The sequence below is a fragment of the Ischnura elegans genome, chromosome 11 (assembly GCF_921293095.1).
Source record: "Ischnura elegans chromosome 11, ioIscEleg1.1, whole genome shotgun sequence".
NCBI classification, from domain to species: Eukaryota; Metazoa; Arthropoda; class Insecta; order Odonata; family Coenagrionidae; genus Ischnura; species Ischnura elegans.
In genome coordinates, this window is record NC_060256.1 from 13115556 (window position 1) to 13133586 (window position 18031).

The 18031-nt window shown below is 40.0% G+C and overlaps 1 protein-coding gene across 3 annotated transcripts in view; it reads right to left on the reverse strand.

Moving 5' to 3' along the window:
- Window positions 1-18031, reverse strand: part of LOC124168180 (endothelial PAS domain-containing protein 1-like) — a 515843-nt gene that overhangs the window by 329717 nt on the left and 168095 nt on the right. For all 3 annotated transcript variants that reach the window (XM_046546310.1, XM_046546308.1, XM_046546309.1), the window contains exon 2: window positions 383-570. In XM_046546310.1, the coding sequence (XP_046402266.1) occupies window positions 383-570 (188 nt within the window). The remainder of the gene's footprint in view (window positions 1-382; window positions 571-18031) is intronic.

Below are 18031 nucleotides of genomic sequence, written 5' to 3' on the forward strand. Positions count from 1 at the left end.
GAAGTCTTGGGACGCCGTCCGAGCATCCGCAGAGCGACGTATGCAGTGAGCTGACACCGCCGCGCCGCCCGGCGGCCGTATAATCTTGGTGTTGCAGTGTTGCAGAATACCTTGTTTTGGTGACAAGTTTATTTATTATGTGTAAATTGTTTTAATGTATATAGGCCTAGTTGTAGTTGAGTTAATCGATTTAGCGATTGTTCGTGTGCTAGTATTAATGATTGTTTAGTGTATTAGTGAGTCATAATGATATCTAGATTGCTTTAAAAACCCACTAAAATACAGAAAATATTCAAAAATTTTGACCCCTTCGGTGGAGTGTGCCCCTCCCAGCATTTGACTCACGAGCCGCCACTGTTCACAGGTGATTTTAGATCCTTACCTAGCTCGAAGACGCTCCGAACTTTGAGATAGGATATTGCGAGTCGCATGACGGAGGCCTTGTCCAGCTGTGCACAGGCACTCTGCGATATTGGCAGAGCCTGCGCCAGGTCCGTGAAGATCTCCGTCTCCCGACTTCTGCGACATCTTGCGGCGTCGCGAGATTTCTCTTTTCTTTTCTCCGAATTCCTGAAAAGAGAAAATGACATTCGAGTTAATCGAAACGAAACTCAACCCTAATTTTAGGAATAAAATTAATTTAATTGCTGGAAAATGCCAATTAACTGTATTCAACTACGACATTCAGCAATGCCAAGGCAATACGTAAAGAGGATATGAGAAGCAAAATATGGAGCAAAAACGTCAAAATGCGGGTCCAATTCGGCAAACAAAAAGAGAAGCAGATAAATGTGACAATAAACGAGTAAGTCATAAGTGTGTTTGCCCTGACGAGTTCCCTCTTACTTTTTTCACTACTCTCTCCGCGAGGTTCAAATCCGCATAATTGAGGTAAACTAAGATCATAAGAGCCAAAATGTCTCTTTAAAAAACACCGAATTTCAAGCAGTGCGCCTCCACTGCATGTTAAAGTGAAAACCACACGGAAGAAAAATCTCTTAGGAAAAATCATCCGTCTATCTTATCACACATTGCCCATATAGGGGAAAAATATCAAAATCCTCAAAATTGAATAAAAACCAACAGATTTGGGCGTTACTTGGTGGAACGATGAAATATTCATGGTGAAACAAAACACAGTACTATTCCACAAACTTATATTTTTACAGTCTACTAGTTTCGACGTTTACACCATCATAATGACGGTGTAAACGTCGAAACTAGTAGACTGTAAAAATATAAGTTTGTGGAATAGTACTGTGTTTTGTTTCACCATGAATCCTCAAAATTGAATAAAATTGGGATGGTGTGGGCGTATACCCTCACCAATAAGTGTACTAATAAATTCGACGGGACGGTTGTTAGTTATATAACTAAGCCTGCTATTCCTCAAAGATCTCAAATGTACGAAAGTAACACGACGTATCCGAAGAGCGTATTTATCGATATTCTGAAGACGTCCGATTGTCGAGAAAATATCCGAAGATTCAAGTGCGAAGGAGTGGAACTTTTCCGTATTGAAATATATACTTGCAAGTTTCTACGATAGTAAAGTTTATTACGATCTAAGTTTTAATGTTAGTACATAGAAGATGATGCAGTAACAATGAAACGTAGGTCGTCATAAATTTTATAATTGAGGAAAATAGCGAGTATTTATTTCAACAATTGTCGAACCGCATGTCCACTGACAGTTATCAGGTCGAATTGTCGATTGTCTACCGCAATTCTACAGTTAAATATGATATAATACGAGCGACGATGAATAAGGAGGAACTTCGAGGATGAATTAGGTGGTTGAGTAGATGAAGAAAGTTATAGCCAGACGAATTCGAGTATCGCAGTCGTTTGTTTTCCAGCAATACAAGCGAAAAAAAATATTGGGGGAAGGAATAAAAAGTTCTCCCAGCCAGCATACCCGAAACGTAAACCTATACATCCAATCAAAAAGAGAACAAAAAGAAGGAAAAGTCGGACGGTGGAACTGTGAGAGCACTAAAACTTGGGCGAGACGCAAAACAATGCGAGACCTGATCCGAATGACGAAATACTCCATCTTGGAGAAGCCCCAAAGAGCAAATTAGCGACGACAAAAGAGACGAACACCAATTAAGCTTAATTCGATACGTAGAGAGAGTTCCATGGGGGGCTGGAGCACCGAAAGATCGACTTCTCTCATCTGTTCTTGTTATTATCAGGCGTCCCCGCGGTGGGCGAGGGGTTTCCAGGAGCGGAGTACGATAATTCAAACTTTAAGTCTCGTGGAAATAATTCAAAAGAGTGCAAGTAAAAGTAACATTAGAGAGAGAGAACACTAAGATATAAGTATGCAGCAAAAGAGAGGAGGCTAGGACACACGTAAACCTAGAAAAACAAAAGCTCGAAGAGGTGAAAGAGATTTGTTACCAAGGAAGCCGCATCACCAACGATGGACCAAGCAAGAAAGAAAAAGTCGGTGGCAGTGGGGTAACTATTGGGGGATGAGGGGATTGATACCCCCCCCCCCCCCCCCAAGCCTCAGAGAAATATTTTTTTAAAAATTAAAATTATTGTCTAGTTTTGAAATATGATAACTGCTTAAAGTTTAGAGCCAAAATGATGTAAAATGTAATTCCAGGCATTTTATTTTTCAAAAATTTTACGGGCGCTCCGTTGCCTCGGAGGGGGGGGGTCGCTACCTGAGGCCATCCCATCCCCCACCTAATTCCTAGTTACGACACTGGTCAGTAGAATAGCACAGGCGAGCAGGGCTTTCTACAAAGAGCAGAATGTACTTACAAATGAAAACACAAGTATAGACGTGAGGAAACAATTCATCAGGGACTACATATGGAGCACGTTTCACTATGGAAGCAAGGCTTGGACATTGACATGAGCCGATGGGCCCAAAGAGGAAGCATTCGAAATAAGATGCTACCGAAGAATGATGAGGATAAAATGGATCGACCAAGTACGTAATGAGAAAGTACAAAGAAGAGTGGGAGAAAAGAGAGTTCTTCTAAAAATCGTAAGGAGCAGACGGGACAACAAAGTTAGCCGCATTATGAGGCATCGCACAAGGAATGGTTGAAGGGAAGAAGGGCAAGGGACGGCCCCGAATGAGTTGCATAGGACAGGTTATAAAGGATGTAATAGAGAATATATGCGTCCCTTTGAAAAGTCTTGCGAATGGGACAGCGGAATGGAAAGCTGCGTCAAAGATATCTTAGTATTGTTTATTTATGATGATGAACAAATGTATAAGCAAAAAATGTAATCGAGGAAGGACATTCAGTGATAGTAGCTATAAAGGTTAAAGAGCATCACGTAACGCAAGTAATACTTCGTGGTTTCTAGTGGTTCTCACAGAGCTTGGAGGGAAATTTTCACAACTTAGCACGTTTACCCGTTTTGCGACAGAAAAAAAAGGTTTCACGAAATTTATTTCCTCACCAGGTGGCACAAATTTTGGGGTTTGCTGAATGAAAAGGAGAAATTCGCAATGGACCGAATAGGACAATAAGCGGGCAGATACGAAGAGAAATTACGAAAGGAAGAAATGGAATGGCCTTTTGCGATTGAAGTAATATTTCACAAAATTTATTTTCCCACCAAATTCAACCAATGGAAGGGGGTTCTCCCCTTCTTCTTCCCGACCCTACCCTCATGGCGCAAATGACCTCAGCTGTCGATCGCCTCCTCCAAATACCATACCATACGGTAATACCAAATGTACTGAAACAGGCCGTAAAACTGAACAATTTGAGAACATTTCCCATTAACTTTTTTTTTAAATTTATTTAACAAACATTAATTTAACAAGTTAGAAAACCAAAAGATTAAGCCGGAAAAACACTCTGTGCAGGGAAAGAAGTATTATGGAAGGACGAAATGGGAGAGAGGTCAGTCATTATCGATTATGTACGGAAATACGCGGGTCGACCGCGAGGGACACGTTAAGATGCGAGCGTGCATCAAGGTCACGGGGTTTGGCCGAGTATTATTGGAATCTATTGATCAAATTCGCATCGCGTGCCCAGCCCGATCCCTTAACAGCTCACCCGAGACACTCCATCTTCCGTGATTGCCCTTGCAAGCACAAAATGCCACTGTCCTAAACATTATCAAGGTAATTTATTTACTTACCGCCGCATCACTGAAAATATCGCTATTTGGCCTTTATATCAGTGTTTCATAACATTTAAAAATTAAACGTACAAGAACATCCATGCTCCGGATAGGGGCAATCTACCTAGGAGGGACTCGAACCCGCGACCTTCGGTTTGATAGGCGAGGAATTCACCCCGCAGCTACCCAGGCCAGCAATAAATAATTAATTGATGGTCCGTTCTTAAATCAGACTGGCAGATAAGATATAAAAATAAAATTCCCCATGTTTACTAGACTTAAGTTTAGTTTAATTTTCAGACAATTGTCGCAATTTTACTAATTATTTCGTAATAAGCATCTCACTAAACATCCATTTTTAAACGATATCAATAAAATTAACTTATTTGATTATACTTTAATTAATAAGAGAAGTGAAATATAAAATAGAAAATAGTTTTATTGAGATCAGAATTTTTACAACTAAAAAGAATGATCTTATTGATGTGCGGGGAATGGCACGTTCAAGTGTCGAAGATATACCTCGAAGATATATATCAAAGATACTGAACGTAAAGGCCTGTTTACACGGAACATTAACGCGTACGGGTTAATGTTTAATGTTTGAACGCGAGAATGAACGCCAAAATGTACCCTGTAAACCACCTAACTTGCGAGAATGCATGCACAGAAAATAGAACCTGTTCTAATTTGGTTCATGCATACGTACATTTTCCGTTCTGGTCAACAAAATTCATTCATGCAAACAGACATTAACTCGCACGCGTTTATGTATCGTGTAAACAGGCCTTTGGAGAATTTGGAGAAATTCTCATTTAAATTACAAAAAGAATGATTTTCCAGGTCTCCACGACCCTTCCTTCATGGCAAAAATGACCTCAGCTGTCGGTCGCCTTTTCCTATTTCCCTCACATTCCAATACTATCTACACTTTTTTCCGGAAGTTTTTTTTTGTTTAAACTTAAAGCCATCACATTGAAGTTGTCAACTCGTAGAACGGATTTTTCCCAACCCCTTCCTTGTATATTCCTTCCGCTTTTTCTAGTTTACCGGTCCATCCTTCCAGGGATTGTCCAAATAAAGCTACAAAATAAAGGCATGGCGAGTTTGTGGATTCCATGAAAATTTTCGTAGACCCGTATCCTTTTTTCCTAATTAGATATCAAAAGCTACTCCTAGAATTAAAATGAGCACGTGAAAAGCCGCGCATGTTTGTGTGGCTTAAAACGCCACAAAATTTACATTTCAAACTACGTGAGGCCTCTAGTCTTGACTGTGAAATTCATCGAATAGGAATGCTGACGATAGTTAGGGGAAAGGTTAATCATGAAAACACATAGAATATTAAGTTACTAGCAATCGACTCATCAGCGTATTAGCGGGGATCAAAAACTTCCCTTTCATAAGAAGAATAAGGAGGAGACTAATCAACCTCGTCCTCACTAATTACGTCACACGCCGAGTAAAAAATCTATCCGAACGCTATACACGACGATTCACATTTGTTTTCCACATTCCATTCTCCACGTGACTTGGTACTTATTATCTTAAGTCGGGATCGCACGAACATTTTTTGCGTCCCTTCCGAGCGATAGTTCCAGCGATCGCTCCAATGATGGCAGAAACATAACCGTCTCACGCAATAATTTTGAGGGATGGCTCCAGGGATGGAAATCCCATCCCTCTTTTCATCACTCGGCGCGTCCTTTTTCCGTCGCTGATACCATCGCTGGTGCCGTATTTCAGCAGTTCAGAACGCACGGCCGCTATCAGGGATTGCGATGCCACGCTTGGGTTTAAAGTGAATGACAGTTGTAAATGCTGTAAGTGACGGAATAAACGATGGAAAAGGGACAGTGGGAACAACCACGGGATTCAGAATTGGTGGAGCGATCACTCTTTCGGTCCCTGAAAACTAACCTCTACAGCTATCACAGGGACAGAAAAATGATTGTGCGTTTCAGGCTAAAGATTAAAACATATTCGCCATCATTCCTTCCCCTTCTCTGAGCCACAATGAACTAGCCGAAGATAAAGCCTATTTGGTATTTACACAAGAGCAGGAGATTACGGATACGTGTACATCGTATTCTGCTGAAAATTCCAGCCGACAAGGGCGTCAACGTACTCCGATTGGTCCGCTGCGAAAGTACGAATTTCTCTCGCGTTGCAACGATTCCGTCGTCGCGAGTCGGAAGAGGAGACCATCCTAATGAAGGACATTCCGAACATCTGGGCGATAATGTGAAAACGTGGTATCTTCGCTGCGATTCACCGCCTGTCCCTAATCGCTCATTGACACCTCGAACGGAGGGCCTAGGCGAGAGTTTTGGACTGTGAATGGTTCGTTATGAAGGGCCTGCAAAATGATAATAAAGAAATTGTGGCCAGTTCAAAGGATATTCAGTCCCCTATAATTATCTCTTCAACTTCATCATCAACTGGTTGTCTGCCCACTGGCAGGTCCCAAACAGCAAAGTCGTCTCCATCTCCTCCTGTCTAAGGCCTTCCCTCTAGTATCCTTATACCTTCTTCCTAACTTCACAGCGCCTGTCATCTTCAGCCCTCTTCTTCCTCCTTTCCTTTCTCCTTCCATTGTTCCCTCCACTGATGTATTTATCATTTCAAATCAACTATATTATTTCAATGACAAATAGCATCGTTAGATATTGACCAATTACATGTAAATTGGACAAGTATAGCGAAAATACAATTAATTAGGCATGGTCTGTGATGATACAATGCATATAACCGCCGCTAAGGGACAAAAAAAGAAAATATCCATCCGATTCATGGTTACTCGTCAGTGTTCAACCCAAGATACAGCCAGGAGCTAAGATAGTGGTTATAAGATAGAGCATATGGATAAATTAACTTTTTAATCCGTTAAATTGGTGATAAGGAATAAATATTTAATTCAGAAAAAATAACGGGCACCAGATTTCAAGAAATGGTTAACCGATTTTAATAGTGTCATTATCAAGTAGTCTTTATTAAATTAGTGTCAAGGCCAGGCACTTTTCTGAGCTCAGAAAAAAAGAACCAAATCACAGAAGAGTAGGCCACAAATGCGCGCGTGAGTGAAACAAAATTAATTGGCAAAAGTATTAGCCTTTACATTTGTCAGCACAGCGTAGTCAGTTCAGTCACCAACAGCACAAGAGGTTCCTTCTCCTCATACAAAGAAGCAGCGAAGTAAAACGGTCGGACAATTGGGTTGGGAAAGGAGCAAGACGATCGCCTTTCACGCCTCTTACCATAGCACTACACGCATCGATAAATAATCGGTTCAACGTAACTCTTATTTCCATTCACCCCGACGATTCCCGCGCATTACAATCAGCGCGGTCACATTATGCCGGTTCCTTCTACCCAAAAAAACACCTACGTCACATCCCGTTTCGATCAGACGACGGTCACATTTAAATTTCAGATAGAGACCGAATAAACAAAGGAATCACCATCTTTTCTCCACCTTTTCATCGGCCCGCCGACCGTTCGGGGGGTGAGAGCCTTGAGAGCATCGCTCCCTCTCGACGCGTTATATTTTATCTGTTTTGGTGACGAATAATTCGTACATACGCCATCATATTAGAATTTTCAGGGTAGGTAGAGTAAATCTTTGCCTACATTTGCCTGCATCCCAAATATTAAAAAAAATTACATCCAAGAAAATTCTGAGGTTGTTATTATTAAAGTATTCTACCGATTAAGGTAGGGTTGCGTGGAGTATTCTGGCAATCTCTCCTTCCTTCATGGACTTCCCTCTTAAATGCACAATAAGGGCTCCTTCCTTTCAGTCTGCCTAAAAATCCTATTCTTTTCCTTCCTCTCCCTCGTTTACCCAACATTCAACCCTCTGCGAAAAATTCACAGGGAAAAATACGCTTTGACCAGGATACGAACCCGGATCCCCCGATTTCCAGTCGAGTGCTTTAGCCAGTCAAGCTACCGAGGCGCCATTCCTCCTTGTGGATATTTGTGGACACAACCGGACAAGATGTTATGGACTGCTGAGCATTTGATGCCACAAGCAGTCCAAATCATTCACACAGCGCCACAGCCGGAGAGCAGGCCCGGACTTAGAACACATAGAGGTGTTCGCTCTCGACTAGTTTTAAGTATACCGGGACTAGCCACGGTGATAACTTTTATGCCAAAGTGGACTTCATCAGTCTGAGTCCTGGAATGCAGGACAATTAACACCGCCACAACTCAACAGTACCTAAAAAGGTGGAGTGGAGACGAATTAATGATCCAACCCGTGATAACTTTTATGGGAATCACCCGCAATGCTTTTTGCGAATGATTTTTTTCTCTGCGGATTTTTCGCACAATTTGTGCACTGCGGGTGACTCCCATAAAAGTTATCATCGAGGCTAGACCCGGTATACTTAAAACTATTCTACCCTCTGTTTTCAACATCTCCTCCCCGCTCAGTATTAGCTCCATATACACCCGTCTCCTCCTATATCATCTAGTAGGTGTTTCTGCTCATCCACCATGTCCAGCATTCGGTCCACACTCCTCCTCTCCGTCAACTTCACCATCTCCATTCTCCTCCACACCCACATCTCGAACGCATCCAGTCTTCCCCCTTCCTCCTTCCCAAGCTAAATACTGAGGTTAACGATTCAATTTTGAGAGAAAGTCAAATGTTGACCAGAGTCAACTCCATATAACCTGCAAGTTTATGGATAATCGTATTATTTTTAAGAGAGTTATTGGTCGATGCGTGCAGTTTAATACCCACCGCGATATGTTTTACCACTACACTCCATTCTCTAACCTAGCGATTCTACTAGCAAGAACACACGATATTGCAGAGTAGACGATATTGTTACTGAAAGAGTCTATATTCTAAGAGCCGACTGTCGCAAGTGGACGAGTAGCATCGAGGGACATATATTTATAATTTTCATTGCTTACTTTGAAATTTCAATTCGTTGAGCAATATTTTCAAAAATTTAGCTCTATACACCCTCTTATATTCATCACCTTTCCCCCTAAAGTCTCCCCAAACATCTATGATTGAACATGGCATTACTACAATGGTATACCTCAGGGGTGTAGTTATAACCTGTAGAGATATTCTCAATTTCTCTACAGGTAGCTAAAAAAAAGGCTTCCTCTATTTTAGACGGGAGTAAAATCACGTTATTGAAAGGGCACCACAATCTATTGCCCGTGCATACATCCCTAAACGAGTTATGCACCGAAAAGTTAGGCTTTCATGACCTGGTCGTATCCTGAGGAGTTTGAAAGGAGTCATCACAACCTGTTCACCAGAATTTTTTCTACACGCATGACTCATTAAAAAATTTATCATACTGATATCTTCCGAGTTGCGGAGTTTTAGTCGCTTGTAATATAAAAAAAAACATTCAGCTTATCGCTAAAATTCCGTTCTTTAATGCGAACATCATCAGGGATTCAGTATCAAAAAGCTGTATCCAGGAAACTGAAGCCCCGATAATGTTCGCATTAAAAAATGAAGGGCTGGCGATAAGTTGAATGTTTTTCGTATTAACTACGATGCAAACTTCATAACCTTTATGAAGCATTAAAATAAGTGGCTCGCAACCACAACTTAGTACTTTCAGAGTACATAGAGTAAGCCCTTAGTAGCATTTACCGATATATCCACTTGGAACATTAGGAAACATTTGAATATACAGGGTGTCCCATTTATCTTGACCACCCGAAATAACTTTTTGTCCAGATGCAAATTCAAAATTTTGTCAAGCAAATGTTCATTAGCCGTCATGGGGACATTAATCAGCATGATTGCCTTCCTTGTAGCTTTGCTATTTACAAAGATATGAACAGCGGTATGTCTTTTTTAAATGCCACCCTATATTTTGTATTCGGCAATTCATTTCCTCTCCTATAACCTCTCCTGTTCATATCTGTGTAAATAATAAAGCTACAAGGAAGGCAATCATGCTGATTAATGTCCCCCTGACGGCTAATGAACATTTGCTTGACACATTTTTGAATTTGAAGCTGGACAAAAAGTTATTTCGGGTGGTCAAGATAAATGGGACACCCTGTATATAAGTTGAAAACTCAGTTGACGCCGTTTTTTTACAATGCTACATTCTGCATGTCAGTAAGTGTTTGTGGCAATATGTGTAGGCCATTCAAAAGATAATATTTTGTTCTACTAGAATCTATGTTTTTTTTCTTTTTATGACAAATTTCTGCTACTTTTCAGATCGTTCAATGGAATATCAAGTTGAGAAAAATTAGTATTTTAAATACCTTCTTCTTTTTGCATTTCAACAAGGTTCTAAAACCGCAGAAGCTTCTCGCGACGTATGCGCTGTGCATGGAGTGGGTATAGCTGAAATAGCCGCTGGTGATAATAAATATAGTAATAGGAAATAATGCGTGTACTGGTGATTCAAGTAAAAGTTGACAAATTTCATCTCCATGAATCTTGAAATTTTTAAGATGATGACGTAAAGATAATTAGATACGACCGATCGGGAGGGAGCGACGCGTCTACCTTGGAAAAGTTACGCAGAGTTCAATTTTTGTGAGCTAAGTTTTACTACACGACATTACGTCTACCACACGACAAGTGTGCACTACACACAACAAAATGTACTGCCATATCACACAAGAAAGGTCTCAATGTTCTCTCCAATCCCAACAGTCATTTCCATCCTTATTACTTTCTCTCAGTCAAGAGTTCCGATCCGGTCACCGGAGCACATGAATAACATGAGCAACTTCAATCAAACGGGCAGGTTTGGGGAAGGTGTTACGGATACGCCTAGAATGACGCAACGTGGTCGTCTCAAACGCTGGATATCGCCTTCCTCGCACAGGATCTCATCCATAGCAAGATTTACAGTCAAAAAGAATCCTCCCGAAAGGCTCGTGGTGAGACATGTGACCAAGGCGACTGCATAGATAGGCGGCCCAATTACATCGCAAAGAGGGCTGATTTCTGATGCCATTTCGGTCGCATTTTAATCGGTTTTCAAAAATGTCCGCGGCGCGGTGATGAGTGCAATGCGATCCACTTTTTTTCCAATATTTTGCGGTATGGTCTTTGCATATGCGAGAAATAGCATGGAAAAGTTGTGAATTTGATAGATCACAATCATCATGTACATAAATTTCGGTTAACACCCCTAATTATACCTTATTTTCCCTTGAAACTCGGACCACTTTGTCCGTCAGCGACGCGAGCGGCGGCTTTTGCAAACCAATTTAAATGCGAGGTGGGTGACAACACATTTAGAGGCCAATATGAGGATCCTCTATTGTAATATTCGAGCATATGACCATGATTTCCCAATCATCACCGTATTTTCAGCTCAAAATTCAGTCAGTCAAGCAGAAAAAAATATACCGTTTGAAATATCTATACGTTGCATTGAGTTAGAGGAATATTCCTCATCGACGAGCTATTCGGATTAATAAAAATAAGTTTTGTGATTCTTGTTTTAACTATCTGCAATTGAAAACGAGGGATTAAATTTCGAAACCGTTTACATAATTTTTCCATCAGTTACTAGAAATTTGGCCATCAACCCTATTCGAAAGCGCTGGCGAACCAGAGTTCCCACAAAGATGTGTGATTTATGCACCAAATTAAATGCATCAGATACCACATGATGCAAGGGATAACGGATAAAATATTCAATAAAATGCATGGGAGATCTTAAGACTGACATAAATATTTTGAGTGATCAAATGTCACTTTCACTATCGCAGCCACAACAAAAATAAAATTAAGTATAAATATCTAAATCGTCCAGAGAGAATTTATCAGAGAGAACCTACCAATCGCGTAAAATTTTACCGCGGAGTTTGCGGCGAAGCGAAATTTAGAAGATGAATAGAAACTAACGTCAGAACAAGATTACCTGATGAGAAAATAATTTTCTGATCTAGACTAACCACAGAAAAATTAACAAAGTAGATCAAACGAAAAAAACAAGTGATTATTGACAAGTGTCTAATATTTATAAGCAGTAAAATTTCAAGGGAGTAGGGGAGGTTTCAAATAAGTGATACATCATAAAATCAATCACGCCGCACGAGAGTATTGCACCTCTTAATAAGCCATGACATTAAGCCTTGGCTTTTAATTAACTTTTAGGACGTAGGAACAGGACCAATTAATAAATTTCCACACTGCCTGTCGTGAGCACAGTTTACATTATTCAGCGAGTGAACTCCCAATTTCTTTAAGTGTCAATATTTCCAATACATCCAACGTTTCGGTTCGAGACTCCGGCACCATCTTTAGAGGAAATGAGTTTCGAGAGTCAAATACCGGCCGGTATTTTTAACTCCTCGTTTCCTTAGCAAAAGAACGCATAGAAATTAGCCAGAAGAGAAACAACACCAAACGAGGCATTACACCATCGAACACCTGGAAACCAGCCTTGACAACCCTACGCAAAAATTGCGAGCACAAAAATTCCACTGCGCCGAATGAACCCAAGCCAATCACGGAGCACATAGTTAGACGAGGAGGTAAATCACTCTCGGTACTCGTTTCCCTGAAGATGGTTCGTCGGGAAAGAAGCAAGTCATATTTCACAGCTTACATTGGTTAACGATCAGACACTTTTTGGGGGGTTACGTGCTCCAGATCAGGCAGCGAAAATCCCTGGGTGCCACGGAAAAAAATTACACGCGTTAAATTTCGTAGAGAAAGGGTCTTGCTAACCCTAAGTTCATTACTGAGCATCTGTCACACCAGTGATGGGTTTGTTTTCACGACGACAGCAAGTTAGCCAACGAGGGCAAAGATAATGATCGCCGAGGAACATTTCAACGGAGAAACTCAAGGCCCTTATTAATAAGGTAAAGAATCTCGACTCCCCACTACACAGGAGGGGAAAAATGATTATGATCAAAAGAAGAATTAAGAGATGAAACGAGTAATTAAAAAAATACCGACGGAGACCAAGAAAGAACAAACATGATATTTTTCTCCAGCAAATTTTACGCACTTCGACACAAGAGGGATTCATTAAATACCCACATAATTATTTCCAAAAATAGAGGAAAATCTCTATATTGTAGCTCCAAAGCGTTAATGAAATATTGAGACGATCCTTCATATATGCTGATAGTCGATTTAATCAATTGTTTCAAAGATGGTAACATCATGACTCGGACTGGTACTTTCCAAGGCCCAACTATGTTTTACAGTGAAGATTGGGATTGATGACTATCCAAAATATAAAGTAAATTATTGCACATGTTACTCTTCCGTTTCATTTTGTGGTATTTAGGAAATAACTGAACGATACTCTATAATCTAATTTCTCTCATGGAAGCTTTCTCCACAGCATAAGGAGATGAAAAGTTGCCTTTAATGGTATATAAATGGGAAATACATACTGACATCCACAAATATATAGAGATAAAATCAACACAAAGGGAGACGGCATTGCCTTACATTCTCAACTTACACCTTGGAAAAAGTAATTAGAAGTAGGAAATAGGTAAAAACAAAATTCTTTCCCGGGAAAACTGTGATTTTAATTCTCCCATCGTTTACCTACAATTGATGCTCGGGGAATGTTCGTAGCATAGGATTAGCGAGACGAATTCTGACGACATTCAGGACTTATGATTGTGTACAACACGCGGAAAAAATGCATCTATGATACAACGGGGCTGCCTTCAGCAAAACCACGTGTCATTGGACTGCTATCAGCTAATCTTTGCTCCGAGAGTACATAACGGCCGATAAGGACGAGAGGCTAAGAATACACAAGGACACCAGCTCTGGGACGGTCACCATCTTAGCCCGATCCCGCAATCGAGTGGTCAGAAAAAAAGCGCGATCAGGGAGAACAGCAAGCCAGGCCTGTCGAGGATCAGCTGGAGATAACAGGATGGAATTTCCGTGGGTTAGGTCAAGAACCCCAAAAGTTTGCCCAACACATTTCCCATTCCGCGAAATGCAATTCAAACAAACTGAAACGCGATTGTGATAATTTCTAATCTGCCTCGAAAACCGTAGTGATTACGCAATACGCATAGATTGCCAAGAGAAAAAAAATACCTTAACTTGAACCAGGAGTCGGACCAAGGGCGTGTAAAAAGGCGCCAATTGCCACGTTAACTTGACTTCGACTTCACTTGCGGAATCGTTTCAGGCTTGAAGTGGTACAAATACGATGTATCCAGGATTGAATATAAACAACATTAAGGAAATTACTATTCGTTGTTTACATTTTATCGAGTTCACTTGATGACGAAGTCCAACGATCTCTAACGACAATTCACGAACTCCCTCCAACGGAGGAGACATCTATTGGTCGAATTTCCAATGTCCATAGTACCGACGTAATTAACTCGGAGATAACCGCTAAATGTCTTCTTCGCGGCAAGTAATCCATAAATGGTCACGCGGAAGAGATCGTTGTCCTGAGTCATCAAGTAATTTCGAAATCAAGTTAACTTAACAATTGGCACTTTTGAAAAGACACAGGGATCTTTCTTCAATTTTGCGGACAGACAGATATGCAACCTAAAATCTTATCAGGGCGCACTTATATTTGTTGCCCAAGTGATAACTAGCCCTAAATAGACCCCTAATGACGAAAATGATTTTTTAAGTCGATTATGCGCTACAGATTACCCATCCCACGAATTAATTTCAAAGAAACTAAAGCGCGGATGCAATAATGGTGGTGATTACCTACGGATTGAAACGAGACCAAAATACGTTTACACATAAACCAAAAGTCGAACTACAGGGCTTTACCTTTCCAGATTTCTATAATCCATACAACCTATTTTTTAACCGTTCTCAAGAGTTAATCAGCCCTTAATGAACCGCTTACGAAGAAAATGATATTTTTTAAATAAAAACTTTTGGGTTACGTCGCCGCGTCAATTATTTTGGGTGGTGCCAACGTTTCCAGACCGACGCTGGTCACTTTCTCAAGGGAATCTGATGGAGTGGGAATTCAGATTCATATAGTACATAGATATCAGAGTGTGGAGGGAAGGGAGCAGGGGGTAGGAGAGGTAAATTGTTGATTTTTTTTCCGGATTACGGGTTGCCAATTACGACGTATTTTAAGGCCGGTGTCCAGTTAAAATTCTTCTTCGGCGACATAGCCCCAAAAGGTTTTATTTAACATGAGGAGTACCCGCGAAATTGGTAACGAAAAATGATATTTATTGCCAATTTGCGCAGCCCTAGGACCCCAAGGCGTCCACTTCACAGCCTGGAATGAAGGGAGGCAGGATTGATATGGATCTCAAGAGAGGAATGTCACAACCGCTGTTACCGCACGGTAGAAGTAATAACAACGAATTTTACGACAACGTAACTTAACGGGCAACTTACGGTGCTCACACTGAGTTCCCTCTAGAGGAGCATAAAAAATCTTGCAAGGAAAATAATGCAACGGAAAGGCTAGGGGAAACATTCAGGGAATATTTCATTCTCATCTGCTGCTCAGCTCTACAGCCTGGTTAGGGGCAATGCTTCTTCTATTATACGTCTTGATTTAGTTCTTCTTGCTTTCTAACTCACCATGAAACTCCCATTGCCTTAGAAGGAACTCGTCTCTTTCGTTGTTTGCCTCTTGTTCTGACCCCCTTTCATCTTGCTATTAAGTATTAGCTTGGGCAGTCCGTCCTTTTTCATCCTTTCTACATGGCCCAACTATGCCAGCCGAAGCGACTTGGAAAATATAGCTACATCCTTCCTTTCGAGTATTTCACTTATCTACATTTCCATTCTAATTTTTCATCTCTCCTCTGATTGGGCCGTAAATTCTCCTTATGATCATTCTTTCAAATTTCCAAAGAATGTCTTCATCCTGACCTGATAATGTCCATTTCTTACTTAGAACCATAAGTTCACTTGGTCCACAACTGGTCTAATAAGAGTTTTGTAGATATTTAGCTTTGCATTCTTAGATATTAGAGTTGATTTTGGGAGTGTTATTTACGTCAGATAAAATGGATATGAGACAAAATGGAAAAGAAGCGAATGGATTGGATGCCAGTCAATCGATCCAATTGGCTCAACGATGATTTCCTCGTTCAAGAGTTGAGTGGTGATACTGCTGTTTCAAACGAAATCAAGACCCCATTTGTAATGGGCTGGTTTCCAAATTCATGGTTGCATCACGAATCGACTTTTTCCTCGGCCACCGCGGTTTCTATGAGCATGATACAGTGAAGTTAGCTTCATGGTTAAATGGCGACATCGTCGATAGGCCATCGAACTACCAGCTCGGGAATAACAGATGCCGAAATAATTTAGGAAAATGAGAAATATTGTGAAATATGTACAGGAAATACACTAACAATAAGCCACAAATTTTTCACTATAAATAGGATACATTCATGCATTCATAACGACACTATAATGAAGTGTTGACAACCTATGATTGTTATTGTTGTGACCGTATATTTGACCTAGCAAAATTAACCTCGATAAACTAATACCAATACACAAATTTATGATATTTTTTGGCAAGAATTGAAATTATTATGACACAGTTACATGTTGGTAAATGGTTATTTTTTTGGTTTCACGCAGTACTATGGTACTACATATTAGGAAATTCGTTTAGACGAAATAATGACCAAATACGCTGCAGTCGCTTGATACTCGACCAAAAAATTACATTTCTCTTAAACCTGACAATTTAAAAGCCATAAAATAAAGGCGATAGAAGAGTACACAGAAATTCACACCCCCGGAAACTAAAATTACTGTTCATAATAATTAATTATAATTCATTAGGGCGTACATTTTAGTAAAAAAAATGCCTCTTGCACAAAAAGAATTATGAATAGAAATTATATAATTCGTGCATACTCAAAGACGATCAAAAGCACGAATAATTTTACAAAAAAATTGAACCTAATTGAGTGAATCACAGTGTTTTTAGATTATAAATTACACTAGTGTGCCAATTTTAGTTAATACGAAAACCATAAGCGGAGTGTGCATCCTAATTACGAGGAAGGTTGAAGGAAACGCAACGTGGAATTCAGCATATGATCCACGACCACAAGCCTTAATCAAAAACCTTTATCATAAAAGGACAGCCAAATTACATACGTGACGATGATAAGAAAAATTGTTTCCCTAAGAGATTAATTGATGAAGCCACGGAGCGCCAAACGGACGATAAGAGAAATACGATATTTTAACCCATGAAATGAAATATTCACGGTAAACTTATGCAATGAGTACATATTCTTACCATATCTTGGAGGAAGAGTTCCAAGTTCACGTAGCTCCATTAATACATGGGTCCACCATTATAGAAGTCTATTAACTAATATATTGCTAACTGAACTACTTTCTCCATCAAATACCTCTACATCCCAAATATTTTGATCAATGATGATGCCATTTTCACGTAGATAATTTGTGAATAGAAGTATCAATGAATTTCTTCCATTTCAACCACCAGTAATATTAAATTGCGAGGAAAACTTTGGGCTGATTACAATTTAAATAGGCCTATCAATTATCATGCAAGAACAATCTTATAACCTAAATTACCTCATAACCTAACTAATTCTTACAGAAGGACAGGACAGAGAATTTTTCATCGGTTTACATAAATCTGGAGGAAATCTAAGAAAAGCATTTCGCACTGTACATGAAATGTGACTCCTTCTACACTCCATTTTCCTACTCTCACATATCCGCATTGTCTTTCTTATGAAAAACACTTGAATTTAGAAAAGTACACAAAAAAATGAAATAATATGAGCTTTAGAATTCCGTCGTCGACGACAGTTCGCACATTTACGAATGCCAAGATTGCCGTTTACAATGCCACCATTGACGAATGCCATTTTTCAAATCATAAGCATGTGTTATCAACTGCCTAATGTAGGAAATTTATCTTTTCAAGAAAAAATATAGCACGTAGATTCTTTTCAAAATACATGGTCA